At 39.9% G+C, this 15,722-nt stretch overlaps 1 protein-coding gene across 1 annotated transcript; it reads left to right on the top strand.

Annotated features, from left to right (window-relative positions):
- The first annotated feature begins 3,189 nt into the window (after positions 1–3,189).
- Positions 3,190–9,828, top strand: LOC141547422 (gasdermin-D-like). Its single transcript, XM_074275871.1, has 5 exons — positions 3,190–3,229; positions 4,413–4,567; positions 6,588–6,732; positions 8,740–8,819; positions 9,145–9,828. The coding sequence occupies exons 1-5, from the start codon at positions 3,190–3,192 to the stop codon at positions 9,391–9,393; spliced, it is 669 nt and encodes a 222-aa protein (XP_074131972.1). The 3' UTR covers positions 9,394–9,828.
- The last annotated feature ends 5,894 nt before the right edge of the window (positions 9,829–15,722 follow it).

Raw genomic sequence — 15,722 nt, 5'->3', positions numbered from 1 at the left:
TTATAGCTAATTCTTTTAGGATACTAAATCCCTTTTAGGATTTGGCCTTCCAGTTCATGACTTTCTGTTTGGCAAAAGATAGGTTTATTTACAAGAGATTACAGATAAAAGGAAGAGATAGAGTAGACTCCAGGAATGGTAAATATGGAATAGACATTTCCATTTTTATAAAAGGTAAAAAGATGTACAAAATCTTACCAGGAATTTATTTTCTGCAACCATTCCCTCTAGTCTCTTTCAGTTTTCATAAACTCATAATCAATAGATATTAAGCATAAAAATACTATGTGCCAGATATTGTGCTAAGTGCTGAGGATACAAAGAGAGACTAAAGGCCAAGGGATAAAATATGCAAACAAATGTATACAAAGGAAGCTATATAAAGGATAAATTGGGAATAATTAAGAGGATTCTAACTTGTTAAGGCTGTTCTAAGCCTTTCAGGTATGGGATCTCCAACTCTCAAATTTTGTGTCTGTGATTTTGCTCTTTGCTCTGAATCACTTTATCATCAATTACATCCAATTTCAGACACAACTTGTGACTTTAGAAAGTAACTTCTTAGAAATGACTTTAGGAAAGTTACTTAATGTCTAACAACATTGTTTCCTCAACTGTAAAATGAGGGAAATATCACTTACTTCACAGGGTTCTGGTGAGGATTAAATGAGATAATATTGGTAAAATGCTTAGCACAGAGTCTAGAATACAGTAGGAGCATAATCAGTGCTTATGCCCTCCTCCCTTTGCTTCCTTCTCATCTCCCCATAGTAGTTTGCCATATTTGCCATTTTTCATTGCTCAAAAATATTTCATGATATTGACAAGCCACAATCTTTTCCATCAATGCAGTCTCTCTTGAGGCAAAGGATTGAAACTATATAGGAGTAGATAAGTATCTTAGAAGGTAAGGGAAATCTTCCTATTTGTCTAGGACTGATTTGTGAAGTGGTGAGCTCCCCATCTCTCAAAGTATACAAACAAAGGCTTAATGACTACTGTCTGAAATCCCTTTGTAGTGTGATCTCCTTTAATTCTGTTCTTGGACATGTCATTGTTTCCCATTTTTAATGAAGTACTTCTAACTATTTTTGTACAGACTGGCCTTTTCTTTCCCATTTTAATTACTATCTTCCTCCATCTAAGTCTTACTCTGATGTATCTTCAATGTGTTGTGGCAGCCCTGGCTTCTCAGTGAAGCTCTGACCTAGAGAACTTTAGAATATGGGCCCCAGGTATGTCTGTCACTTCAGAACAAGTCTCATTAGATGTGGAGGCTCCTGAGCACCAGCAGGTTGGCCACCTAGCTTGTGCTCCATGATTGTAGAGAAGAGGGCCACCACAGTGGCATCATGGGTCCTTAAAGCACTAAGTAATATCAGCCTGAAGATAAAGCCCTCAGCCTTAGTTTATTTGTAAATAAGTGAGTGGGTTGAACTGGTTGGTCTCTAGAGTTCTCTTCTAATACTAGTGATCCTGGCATTAAATCACCAGGTCAGTTTAGCAACATTGGTTTTGAAGTTATTATGGAAAGTTATTATGTGACAGAGCCAGAGGACTTTCTAACAAAGCTACACTGCTGTAAAGCCCTCTTATAATGGAATCCTGTACTTTTTCCTCTTTGGCTGCAACAACATTGATTTTTCTTCTTTTTCTAGATCGTTTACTTCCAGATAAGAACCAGAAAACCTTCCCACCCAAAAGTAAGTGACAAGCATAGTTGTCTTTCAAACCCCCGGACCCAATGAGCCCTTAAAAGCTCTCAGTGTGTCCATGGGACCACTATGCAGGCAGCTCCTCAAGGACACCCTTAATTTCCAAAATTGAGCAACTACCCTCTCCAGCTTTGATTCAGCCTAGGCTTCTACTTAGATGAACCATAGGGAAAACTAAACATACTTCCACTCTGTAAGATGGAAGAGATAGAATGAAGGAGATAAGATCTAGCAAGGAAATAAAGTAGCTGGAGAGCTGGCCTCAAAATCCAGAAGAAATGGGTTCAAGTCTAACTTCTGACATAAGCTGTTTGTGCCTGTACAAAACACTTAATTTCTGTGACCATGACTTGCTAAGCAGCTGTAGATCTGCACTGATAGAGGGAGTTTATTCTTTGGCCATTCATTATACCGATAAAATCACCAAAATACATCCCAGAAGCCTTTTTGTTGTTCAGTCATTTTAGTCATGTCCAGGCTTCATACCCCAATTGGAATTTTCTTGGCACACCTCCTGGACTGGTTCGCCATCTCCTCCTCCAGCTGGATGAGGAAACTGAGGCAAGCAAGGTAAAGAGCTTCCCCCAAAAGTCTTAGGGCATTTTAAAGCTTTAACAGCCTTTAGGAAACTTCTATTTGTGTGTACATGTGTGTGTATTTATATATGTGTGTATAAACATGTATAAGGGCTGCTATGTTGTGCAGTGAATAGATTGCTGGAAATGGAGTGGAAGATCTGAGCTCAAATCTGGCCTTAGGCACTTACTACCAGTTACCCTGGGGCAGTCACTCAATCCCCTTTGCCTCAGTTTTCTTTATCTGTCAAATGAACAAGAGAAGGAAATGGCAAACCCCTTCAGTGTTTCCATCAAGGAAAGCCCTAATGGGGTCATCAAGAATCCAAAACAGTGGAAACCATAACTCAACAAAAATATGGACACACACACACACACACACACACACACACACACACACACAAGTTACTTTAAGGGTGTACAGTATCTACTTTGCACCTCCCAGCTCCCCTGTGTGACAGGTACTCCACATGTGTTGAATCACATGTGTCATGGGGGCTCCCAGGCTCCCTGTCTCCCTGTGGCTGCCAGGGACAGAAACATGAATGTCTTGTTGGAATATCGAATCCTTCCTGCTTCTTGGGCTGATCTCAGATGGAGATGTTCCTCCATCTGCCTAGACAAGTTGTCAGCAATAGCATATGTGTTTTATCTCACTTGAGGTTTGTCTGTTACAAAATCTCACAACACACTTTAATCCTCTGGGCTCCTAAGGACGGAGATGGCTAGTGGCTGCATCATCTATAGGTGGCTCGAGGTCAGCAGAGATCTTGTGTCTAACCCCCACGAGATGCACTAGCTGTTTGTGGGGGCCACAGAGCTGAGAGACCCAGTCATGCAGGTCAAGGGACTCCCTGAAGTGCTGACGAGTAGGAAGAGGGAGGACGGTCCAGGGACTGATGGCTGAGGTGTACCAGGGAGCAGGGGCATTAGGAGCTGGTAACAGCAGGGCTGCTTTCAGCAGTTGGTAAAATGGGGATCATAGCACCTCTAGGCCAGACTACTCAGGGCCCTTTAATAATCAAGGGAGATGGTTTATGACAAGTACTTTGCAAACTTTGAAGTCTTGGAGAGCTAGAAGTCAGCTGTTATTGCTGTGTCTGACACTGGCCCAACCAGTCACATGTTAGACTACATGGTAAGACCCACAGGGATGGGAAGACAATCTGAGTCAGGGACCCACGAAGGATGGTAAAGTTGGGCATTGCTGTTCTGGGTTATGATTCCTAATGCATTTGGGAAAGTTTGGTCTCTGAAGACTAAAACAGATATTTTCTCTTTTCAAACTTAGGAAGTGGAAGCAGCATGGAATCAGGTTTGTGGCTTTTTTTTAAAAAGATATTTTCACCTTCATCTCTCCAAACTGAAATATAGAGATAGAAAAGATCTGAAATGTTGGGAGGATAGGGAAAACAGTTGCATGGGGTAAGGAAGTGTAAGTCACTTATCAGATTCCCTACTGGCCTGAAAATTCAAATGGGATAAACAGATGACACATGGGATCAAGTAAGAAGATCTAACTTCAATCTGGCCTAAGGCACTTACAAGCTGGGAAATCCTGGGCAAGTCACCTAATTGCAGACTGCCTCAGTTTCCCCATCTGTACAATAGAGATTATTATAGCACCTGCCTCCCAGGATTTGTGAAGCATTTGCAAAGTGCTATTATGATTTATCAGTGGAATGTGCTATAGATAAAAGTATCAAAAAGTTATGCCTTTTTCTAAATTACTGACAAAGAGGCTAAAAAATGTCAATTCTTTGGGAAGTACTAGCTGACTCTTTGAACACAATTTCTTTTCCTAGAAAGGAAGGAAGAGAACACCATTTCACTTACCTAGGCTTGAGTTTGGGAGTAGGCATCTGGCTAGCTAGTTACCCTTCCTTATTGTGATGGAGTGAGGTCTCAAACTTCTCCCTGTGTCCCCATAACCTGGATAAAATTTTTGAGAGCAGGAAATATGGATGTGTACCTGGGTTGAAGAGACTATAAAGCAGGGATCCACTCCAACAGTCTGGGGAGGCTAAAAGCTTCCCAGGCAGTACTTGAGATAAAGGGCTTGAGAGCTGGGGTTTGATCCCAATCATAGCTGTCCTGGGTTTTTTTTTTTATGTCCCCACAGTGAACACAGGTACAGAATTTGAGAAACTGCAAGCTGAGATGAAGAAAGAACAAAGTCCATTGATCATGCTGGACAAGAAGCTACGGCAGTGTCTGCTTCAGGACCTTCTGGAGCTCCTCCAGAGTGAAGAGGGTCTGGTGCACTTACAAGACGTGGTGAGAGAGCCTGGAAGTCAGGGCAATGGAGAATCACAGAACTGGGGGCTAGGGTTGTGGGGTGAGAGAACGAAGAGGGGAAGAATAAGGTGGGGACCTAGTAAATATGGAAGTTGAAGAAGGGAAAGAGAAACGGGGAAAACAAACTTGCCATTTTATATTGATTTGAAATAATTCCACTAAAGACTCTAATGGTGAAGCAGAAATACTATGTAATTTCTAAGAAGTCCCTCTGTTAAATACTCTGTCTTTACATTATAAAACTATTAATCTTCTGAGAGATTTCTAGCTCTGCTCCTATGATATCCATCAATTTCTTTCCCTAAAAGTCATCTTATTCACAAGGCAAAAGGACTCTTTGGATCCTGTGCACAATTCCCTCAGTATTCCCATATTTAGGCTCCCTGTGGACTAAGGAAGAGAGATGCAATTAGCAATAATACCCCCACTTTTCTAAAATGCTTTTCTCGTTCAGCTGTTTTGTCATTCTTAGGGAGCCATCCAAATCCTTATTCAGTTATTGGACCCTCTGTATTCTTGTGCTTCTAAAACCACTCCACAATAAGCGAACTTGTCAATGCTTGGTCTGTCAATTTCCCATCACTGGTCAGTCTTTCATTGTATTTAATGACACAAAAACATATCAAAATATCTATTTGCTTTTGGAAAAATCTATCCTTATGAAGCCTTACAACTTCCATACAGATGTTCAGTTGCTTAGCAGTATCCAAAAGCAACTGTTTGACTCACTTTTTTCTGGTTAAATATTTTCCCTTTCTACTGTTACTGTTACTGAGTTATCTTGATTTCCACTTTAATTTTCTGTCCATGGTTCACTTTTCTGTATATAGATCTAGAAACTTATTACTTCATTACATAGGATGGTGCAGTGATGAATCCTGGACAAGTAATCCTCCAAAGAGACTGAGCCTGGCATAACCCATTGAGACAAAGTACTTCACATTATTATAGAAAAAAAATATTATTTAAAAGAGATAAAACAAATCTTTGTGTGACACCCTTTGTGCATTACTTCCCCAACTGATATTCATATTTAAGAGATTGGGTACCCATATGTTGGGTGTTACCTCAGGTTCTAGGGTTTACCTTGTGGGACGAAAGTACTCATTGTGTAGCTCACACACGCTCCCTGTTGAGATTCCTACTTATAATTAGCCAGTAGCCTCAATTATCTTATAACAGAGGTATTTCGTTTGTTCCCATCCTGAATCAATCAGAGATGGTTTACATTTTACAGAGTATAAAGAAACAAATTTAAAGTTAGTAACATCTCATTAACATGAGTAATGATTGTGGGCCTTCTGTGATGAAATTAACTGAGTAGAATCTAAGAGGAAACATGAAACCATATTTTTCTCCCCTCTCAAGTTTCAGAAATGTATATACTTTCCCAGAGCCAGTTTGGAATCATGAGCCTCCTCTGAGATCCCCCATTTGCTCTGTTGGTCCTACTCTTTGAGAAGTGATCTCCCTTTCTCTTTCTGATTCTCTCACTTTGTGGTATAAGACACCTGACCAAGAATCCCTTGTGGCTCCACAATTTCATAATTCCCTGTCTTGGGAAAACAGGGAAGGTCTTTAGTGTCTCAAACTTTGGATGATTTGCTCAACAAAATCCTCAAAGGTCATTCTCCCTGGTTCATGCCATTGTCATCCTGTAGGCCCTTCTTCTCTTCAGTCTCCCACTAACCAGCTTTACCTGTCACTATGCATATTCTCTTTATTTCCCCAGGAATTCAAACAGGGGAAGAGAATGGGAGGGCTAGAATATCCCTACATGGGCTCCACATGACTCCATGAGTGTCTTTCTCCCACTTGTCACTTACTGAATGATGTAGAAGAACTGAACCCCTCCAGGGCTGGTTTAGGAGAACAGGATTCTCCTCTGTCGCCAAGTTGTCACCTAAGAGCAGAGCAAGGCTGGCAGCTAACCCAAAGGGCCAGTTTGGGCAGAAGGATGTCATTGTCCCCATTCAGCTTTCTCCTCTCTCCTCTCCAGCTAGTTGAGAGTTTGTTCAGTGGAGTTCTCCCCCAGAAGTCTGAGGGCGTGATGGGAAACATCCTAAGCAACCTGCAGGACCAGAGTGGACAACTTGTGGAGGAACTAGCAGGGGCATTACTCTATCTCCTTGGAGCTCTGGATGGTGAGAAATACTGTGGGACCATAGAGTGGAGGGGGGGAAGGAGATCCAAGGAGACTAATGCTCCAAAAGCAACACCTTTCAGCTTCTCTGTTAGAGGCCCTTGGGATTCTAGAGTGAGCTTTTCTTTAAAACAAAAACCCTTCTGCATTTTCTCCTCACCTTATATATATATATACCATATAAGGTAGAAAGGAAACAGAAACGAAGGCCCAGAAGGGAAGTGAGCAAAGTCACATACCTTCATATTACACTGGCTTAGCCCATTCCTCTGATCACTAGCCCATCATCTCTCCTTCATATGCACTGACTCCCTATGAAAGGCCTTCATCAAGGAGAAGAAAGCTGCTCTCTCCCTGTTAAGTCCTTCCTTCCTATATTCCCCAGGGAATTCTCCATAGTCCTCAGCCCTACCTCATTGATCCTACATGGTTCTTCATCAGGGATTTATTTAACACCTCTATGAAGATAACTGTCAGATTCCCTGCTTCTAATCCTAGTTTTTCCTCTGAGGTCTATTCCCCCATCACCAACTCCTGTTGGAACTCTTGACCTGCATATTCCATAGATTTCAATATCAATTAACTAAATAAAGTAACTAAATAAATCAATTAACTAAATAAGTCAAAATCTGAATTCTTCATTCACCCAAAACCCACCCCCTCTTCCTAATTTCTCTATTTATGCCATTTTTCTTATTTTCAAATTCAATTTCCATTTGACTCCTGACTCTCTTGGCTCCAGGCTGCTGTGTTTGCCTCTGGTTTTCCACAGGTTAGACATCATTTGGTCAAATTGACAGGTAGCTCCTCCACTTATAACAGCCCCAGACCCAGTGGAATAAGAGAGCCCTATTTAACATGAAATTTCAGCTTTGGGCCCTCCTCTGTAGTGAAGTAGTCCATTCCCTCTCTTTCCTCCATATTAAATCATTCTGTGTGCTGATAGGTTCTACCTCCATAACTTGCATCCATCCCCTTCTCACAACATTTCACCTCCATTCCTTTCTCACCACTCAATCATTCCTTCTTCAAGTCCTCATCACCTTTCACCTGAATAGCAATCTAATTGCTCCCCCTGCCTCCCCTTCTATCCTACACATAACTTTCAAATGATCTTTCTAAAGCATAAATTTGACCTTGGAATTTTCTACACAATAAATTCCTTTGGCTCCCTATAATTTTTAAGATTAAATATAAAGTCCTCTGACATTCAAAGCTCTTAACCTTGCATCCACTTACTATTCAAGCTCTATTACACATTACTCCCATTTACACACTCTACAATTCAGCCAAGTTGTCCTTCCTATTGTTCTTCACACATATCCATTTGTCTGTCATCTCTCTATATGTTGGCTGTTCCCCTTGCTTGCACATCACACTTCTTAGAATCCTCAGTGTCTTCCAAAACTTAGTTCAAGGATCACCTCCTCTAGGAAGCCATTCATGATCCTCACAATTGATACATTCTAGGAAGCTATTCATGATCCTCACAATTGATAGATATAAGCTATTTGAGAGCAAAAAAATAATAAATTCCCTTTTTGCCTTTCTATCTCCAGCACCTAGCACAGTCTAACCATTAGTGATTTATTTAAAAAAGGCTTGACTTTCCCTTAGCATCCTCCCTTCTCCAACTCCTTCATTTTACTGGACGTCCCTCGACTTGCAAGATTATAGGATCAAGAAAGACTTGACTGATTGACTCCTTCCTTTAGTTGACCATTCCATTATTCATCTTTTCTCACACTCTGCATTCTTGCTCTTCCTTTTATACAGCATGGCTTCTCTAGTTGTCATGCCTTTGTAAAGCCTAGAAAATACCTACCTTTTCAACTCCTCTTCTTAGAATCCCTAGCTTCCTTCAGAGCTTTGTTCCAGTATAAGCTATTTGAGAGCAGAGACCATGCCCTTTTTGCCTTTCTATCTCCAGCACTTAGCACAGTCTAACCTTTAGTAAAACATTCAAGAATGACTTGACTGATTGACTCATTGATTGATTTGTCCCCAGCACTGAGTGAAATGCAGTATGAGATCATGATCCAGTTGCTGAAGTCAAAGGAAAAGATTCTGCCTCAGCAAGTAGACCTGGTAAGAAAAGCTGTTTATTCCCAAAAGTAAGCTGGGCAGCCACAACTTCTCAAAGCCTTGAAATGGGCAGTCTAGGGTCTAGAGAATAAATAAGACATGGGGGAAATGGGAGCAATCTAGATTGGGATAGTCTCAGTTATATGAATGACCTGCTCCTTTCTCTGCTGTTGCCCAGAACTCAATGGGAGGAGTTCTGACCTCAGAGGATTTTTGGCCTCAAGGGGACAGTGTAGCAATTCTCTAAGGTTTCTCAGGGGACTTTCTCAGAACAACTAGAAAGCATCCTGTTCTTTTTCCCAAGAGACACTGATCTTATTTCCTATAGGTGACAGAAATTCTGAAGAAAAACTTCTTTGAGACCAACGAGGTGACTTTCTCCCTTCCTTCAGAGCTTCTGTCCTTTGCCAAGGACAAGAGGGAGGAATCCACCCTCATATATGTCCTGTTGAAAGAGTGTGAATTGGAGATCTCAGGAGATAAATCCCAATTTACCTGGAACCCCGATGCTCTTTATTCACTCTATGCACTGTATGGGAGTCTGGGGATGCTGCAAGCTCTCTCTAAAGACTGCTGACCCAGCCCCCTCTTTCCCTCCCCTTTTGCTGTATCAAGTTACTGGAATGTACCCTCATTTTTCTAGAACTAAGGTCCAGCAAGCACACTGTCCCCTGAGTTTGGCAGAGCATGATCCTTTGTGCTTACCCTCTGGAAGCTTCCACCTTCTGGCAGAATCACACAATCATCTTGCTTTGACCAGCATCAGGGGTTCTTTGGGCTCTGACAAGCATCAGACAAGTTCCCATGTTCTGGACAGAAAGTCCTGCCATGAATCAGCCTTGTCACATTATTGCTGTTACCCCTCTTTGTCAGACCTACAGGTCACTGCATGGCCATAAATCTAAGTATTGATTTTCTCCACATAAAATGAGTGCTCCTCACCCCTACACCTCTCTAGCTTCCCCCCTTGCCTACAAGCCATTTTAAAATTAAATTTCCATTTGATCCCTGACTCTCCTGGCTCCAGACTGCTGTGTTTGGCTCTATCCAGAGATTATAGGTTAGTTCCATCCAGTTGACAGGCACCTCTATCCCCTATGTCAGTCCTAGAACTAGTGGATTAGGAGTCAGCCCTATTTCAAATGAAATTTGATCATGAAATTTGAATGTTGGGCCTTCTTCTGTGATGAAGTAGTCCATTCACACCCAAAAGAAATCCCCAGTGTGATGACCAGACAAGTGGTCATCCAGCCTCCACTTCAAGACCAAAGTGCAGGGAAGCATCCCAAGGCAACTCATTTCCCTTTGGGGCAGATTTTACTATTCCCAAGTGTTTCTTTTTTCCCTTCACATCAAGCCTTACTTAAATTGCCTATTTGCAATCTTTGTCCACTGCTCCCAGATCTGCCTTCTAAGGTGCAGAACAAGTCCAATCCCTTCTCTGTAGCTCTATAAATATTTGTACGAAACTGTGAGGTCACATTTCCTTCACCTGGTGCTCATATGCCATGGATTCAAGGCCCTTTTCCCTTGTGTTTGCTCTCCTGGATGTTGTCCAGTTCATCACTGCTCTGATACTGTGGTGCTCAGGGGGACGGAGCCAAGATGGCGGAGAAGATATCCACAAATTTCTAAGCTCCCTATTTCCCTCAATACCAACTAGTACCAACAGCCTCAAAAAAAACGTTGGACTGATAAAAAAAAAACACAAGGATTAGAAGCACAACTAACCAAAGAGAATCTGGAATTTCAACAGAAAAGGTTCCCAGGGGAGGAAAAAAAAGATCAGCACAGACTGGTTTGGACTAGGGACTAGCACATTGTGCCAAACAGACTAGGGAGAACTCTGGGATCAGAGAAGCCACTGAGATAGAGGAATCTGTCAGAGGCTGATAGCTCTACTCTGCTTGCAAAACAGCAGATCAGAAGAGAAATCAAAGCCACTTTAAAGTAAAAAACCAGACAATATAACTACCCTAAACCAGAAGTGATGTAACACCGATCCCAACAAGGCTGTGCAGCTTCCTTCTGTTGTCCTGGGCTTTTCTTTGTGGCAGTTAAGAACCTGTTTTTTCTTTGTGGCAGTTAAGAACAGTGGGGGACACAGCCCAGGGCAGCCTCTAATCCACATAGTGCAGGGCTCAGCCTGAGGCAGTGGAATTCACAAAAGCAAAGCTCCAACAGCAGCAGAACTCCCACAGCAGCTGAAGCCCTGCAGACAGTCTCCAGATAATACCCTAAAGGGGAATGATACCTGCCCCCCATCACATAACTCTCTCTTAAAAGAAACTATTAAAAAGTTTAAAGAAAAATGGGGAAAGGAAAGAGAAGCTATGTTAGAGAATAACAATGTCCTGAAATTTGAGTTGGAAAAAAAGAATTCACAGGAGGTTCAAGGAAACAAAATTTGTGAATTAGAAAAGTTTAACAAGTGACAGGAAAGTAGGATTTCTGAATTGGAAAAGATAAAAAATTCCCAAGAAAGTAGGATTTGTGAATTAGAAAAAGAAAATAAGTAATTTTTAAAAAAAATTAGTGAAAAGGAAAAAAATTCAACAGAGCAAAATAATTCATTTAAAAACTCAATGGACATATATAAAAAGAACTAAAAAATGTGAATGAAGAAAATAACTCATTAAAAATCAGGACTGAACAAATAGAAATGAGTGATTCATTGAGACAAAAAAATCAATCAAAAACCAAAAAAAATGAAAAACTGGAGAAAAATGTCAAATATTTACTGGGAAAATCTATAGATCTTGAAAACAGATCTAAGAGATAATCTGAGGATCAATTGACTTCCAGAAAATTATGATAAAAAAAGAACCTAGATTCGATTTTACAGGAAATCATAAAGGAGAACTGTCCAGAGATGATAGAAACAGAAGGGAAAATAGGCATTGAAAGAATTCATCATACACCTTCTGAGAAGGACCCTAAAAAAAGAACTCCACGGAATATTGTGGCTAAGCTGCAAAACTACCAGACTAAGGAAAAATGTTGCAAGAAGCTAGAAAAAAAATTCAAATATCAAGGTGCCACAATAAGGGTCACCTTAATAAGAGCTGGCTGCCTCCACATTAAAGGATTTAAGGGCTTGGAACTTGATATTCTGAAAGGCAAAAGAACTTGGAATGCAACCAAGAATAAACTACCCTGTAAGGGGCCTTTAAATGGGTGCCACAGCACATCTGGAGGTTGAGGCCCGGAAGTAATTACTGTGGATATTAGGACTGCCCTTGGGCAGGATCCTGGCCATATTGAGATAGCTTCGTAATGGGTGACTCTCTCGCTGATTGGCTGTGTGTGTGACCTCACAGGCCCTATGTAAGCCCACTGCAGGCAGCAGGCGGTCCTCTTTAACCTGGCGTTCTTCACCTGGGCTTCCTAGCCTGGGTGGCCAAGCCATGATGGATAGCCAAAAGAGGTAAGGGTTTTGCTAGTGAACACATGGGTCTTCTGACCAGGTGTTCACTCAGGAACCAACAAGTCAGGGCATCAGTTAGGGCATTATGTGAGTAGGTATAATAAAGGCTTTTAAGATTACACGTGGCTGTTCTTGAGTGCGCTACCGGTTATTAAGCTATAGATTCAAGAGGTTGTGGCCAGAGACCTTTGAAGGCCTCAGAGGAGGCGAGCCGGGTAGAGTTCACACTGCAAAGGACAGTGGTCAAAGGTACTCTGGTGGGTCTAGGACAGACTAGTAATTGTAACTGCCAGGAGAGCACGATACACTACCCAGCTAAGTTTAGCATTTTCTTCCATGGAAGAAGATGGATATTTAATGAAACAGAGGAATTCTATTTGTTTCTAAGAAAAAAACAGACTTAAACAAAAAATTTGACCTACAACCACAAGACTCAAGGGAAGCAGAAAAAGGTAAAAAGAACTCTTGAGAACTGTATTTCTGCTGTGGATATACAAAAAGTCCACATGGATAATTTGATTTTACTGATATAAAAAAGGGAAGTAATAAAGGGAAGATGATAGTATCAGAAAACGGGAAAGGAAAGATAAAAAGAGGGAAACTACATCCCAGGAGGCAAAGAAAATTTACCACATCTAAAGGAATTTAGAGAGGGGCAGGAACATTGTGTGAATCGTACTCTCATCAGAATTGGCTCAAAGAGAAAATAATTGACATTTGTTTTTCAGAGAATTCTCTCACCTCATTGAAAGGGGAGAGAGGAAAAGAGAAATAAGGGAAAGGTACAAGAAAGGGGAAGGGACTTAAAAGGAGGGGGGAGGGATACTAAAAAGGGAGGGCTATGCATCACAAGTAGGGTGTATAAATTCAAAACTGGGGAAGGGGTTCAGGGGGAACAAGGGGAAAAAAAGCATAATCAGGGGATAATATGGCAGGAAATACAGAATTAGTCATTTTAACTGTAAATGTGAATGAGATGAACTCTCCCATTAAGGGGAGACGGATAGCAGACTGGATCAAAAGTCAGAACCCTACAATATGTTGTTTACAGGAAACACATTTAAAACCAGGAAGATACATACAGAGTAAATGTAAAAGGCTGGAGCAGAATCTATTATGCTTCAGGTGAAGCCAAAAAAGCAGGGGTAGCCATCCTTATCTCAGATCAAGCAAAAGCAGAAATTGATCTAATTAAAAGAGATAAGGAAGGAAACTATACCTTGCTAAAGGGTAGCATAGACAATGAAGCCATATCAATACTAAACAAAAATGCACCAAGTGGTACAGCATCTAACTTCCTAAAGGAGAAGTTAATAGAGTTGCAAGAAGAAATAGACAGCAAAACTATAATAGTTGGATATCTCAACCTTGCACTCTCAGAATTAGATAAATCAAACCACAAAACAAGAAAGAAATTAAAGAGGGAAATAGAACATTAGAAAAATTAGGTATGATAGATCTTTGGAGAAAACTGAATGGTAATAGAAAGCAGTATACTTCTCAGCAGTTCATGGAACCTATACAAAAATTGACCATATATTAGGACATAAAGATCTCAAAATTAAATGCGGGAAGGCAGAAATAGTAAATGCTTTCTTCTCAGATCACAATGCAATAAAAACTACATTCAACAAGAAGTTAGGGGTAAATAGACCAAAAAGTAATTGGAAACTAAATAATCTCAACTTAAAGAATGATTGGGTGAAACAGCAAATTAGAGAAACAATAATTTCACCCAAGATAATGACAACGATGAGACATCATACCAAAATTTGTGGGATGCAGCTAAAATGATAATAAGGGGAAAGTTTATGTCTTTAGAGGCTTACTTGAATAAAATAAAGAGAAGATCAATGAATTGGGCCTGCAACTCAAAGTTAGGAAAATACCAAATTAAAACCCCCCAACTAAAAACTAAACTTGAAATTCTAAAATTAAATGTGAATGGGATGAACTCTTCCATTAAGCAGAGGCAGATAGCAGACTGGATCAAAAATCAGAACCCTTCAATATGTTGTTAACAGAAAACATATTTAAAGCAGGGAGATACATACAGAGTAAAGGTAAAAGGCTGGAGCACAATCTATTATGCTTCAAGTGAAGCCAAAAAAAAAAAAAACAGGGGTAGCCATCCTTTTTTAGAGGCTTACTTGAATAAAATAGAGAAAGAGAAGATCAATGAATTGGGCCTGCAACTTAAAGAGCTAGAAAAAGACCAAATTAAAACCCCCCAACTAAAAACTAAACTTGAAATTCTAAAATTAAAAGGAGAAATTAATGATATTGAAAGTAAAAAAACTATTGGCTTTATGAGAAAACCAATAAAATAGATTAACCTTTGGTAAATCTGATCAGAAAAAGGAAAGAGGAAAATCAAATTGTTAGTCTTAAAAATGAAAAGGGGGATCTTTCCACCAATGAAGAGGGAATTAGATCAATAATGAGTTACTTTGCCCAACTTTATGCCAATAAATTTGATAATCTAAGTGAAATGGATGACTATCTCCAAAAATATAGGCTTCCCAGATTAACAGAGGTGGAAGTAAATTGCTTAATAGTCCCATTTCAGAAAAAGAAATAGAACAAGCTATTAATCAACTCCCTAAGAAAAAATCCCCAGGACCAGATGGATTTACATGTGAGTTCTACCAAACATTTAAAGAACAATTAGGCCCAGTGTTATATAAACTATTTGAAAAAACGAGGAATGAAAGAGTCCTACCAAACTCCTTTTATGACCTAGACATGGTACTGATACCTAAACCAGGTAGGTTGAAAACTGAGAAAGAAAACTATAGACCAATCTCCTTAATGATTATTGATGCTAAAATCTTAAGTAAGATATTAGCAAAAAGACTACAGAAAATAATCCCTAGGAAAATATATCATGATCAAGTAGGATTTATGCCAGGAATGCAGGGCTGGTTTAATATTAGGAAAACTATTAGCATAATTGACCATATTAATAATCAAATTAACAAAAACCATATGATCATCTCAATAGATGCAGAAAAAGCATTTGATAAAATCTAACATCCATTCCCTAAAAACATTTGAGAGTATAGAAATAAATGGACTATTCCTTAAAATTGTCAGGAGCATATATTTAAAAGCATCAATAAGCATCATATGTAATGGGGATAAACTGGAACCTTTCCCAGTAATATCAGGAGTGAAACAAGATTGCCCACTATCAACATTCCTATTCAATATTGCATTAGGAATGCTAGCCTCAGCAATAAGAGTCAAGAAAGAGAGATTAAAGGAATTAGAGTAGGTAATGAGGTATCAAACTATCACTCTTTGCAGATGATATAATGGTATACTTAGAGATTCTCAGAGATTCTAATAAAAAGTTATTAGAAATAATTCACAACTTTAGCAAAGTTGCTGGATATAAAATAAATCCACATAAATCCTCAGCATTTTTATACATCACCAGCAAAATCCAACAGCAAGAGATACAAAGAGAAATTCTA

Source organism: Sminthopsis crassicaudata, chromosome 1 (genome assembly GCF_048593235.1).
Source record: "Sminthopsis crassicaudata isolate SCR6 chromosome 1, ASM4859323v1, whole genome shotgun sequence".
In the NCBI taxonomy this organism is placed as follows: Eukaryota; Metazoa; Chordata; class Mammalia; order Dasyuromorphia; family Dasyuridae; genus Sminthopsis; species Sminthopsis crassicaudata.
The sequence above is the reverse complement of the archived record's forward strand: the minus strand, read 5'-3'. Positions and strand labels throughout refer to the sequence as shown.

Bases quoted from the DNA above. Each gene is read 5' to 3' on its own strand.
- LOC141547422 (XM_074275871.1), top strand. From the start codon at position 3,190: ATGGCTGAGGTGTACCAGGGAGCAGGGGCATTAGGAGCTG. The intron at 4,568-6,587 runs GTGAGAGAGCCT...TCTCCTCTCCAG, and splicing joins TGGTGCACTTACAAGACGTG to CTAGTTGAGAGTTTGTTCAG. The intron at 8,820-9,144 runs GTAAGAAAAGCT...TATTTCCTATAG, and splicing joins TGCCTCAGCAAGTAGACCTG to GTGACAGAAATTCTGAAGAA.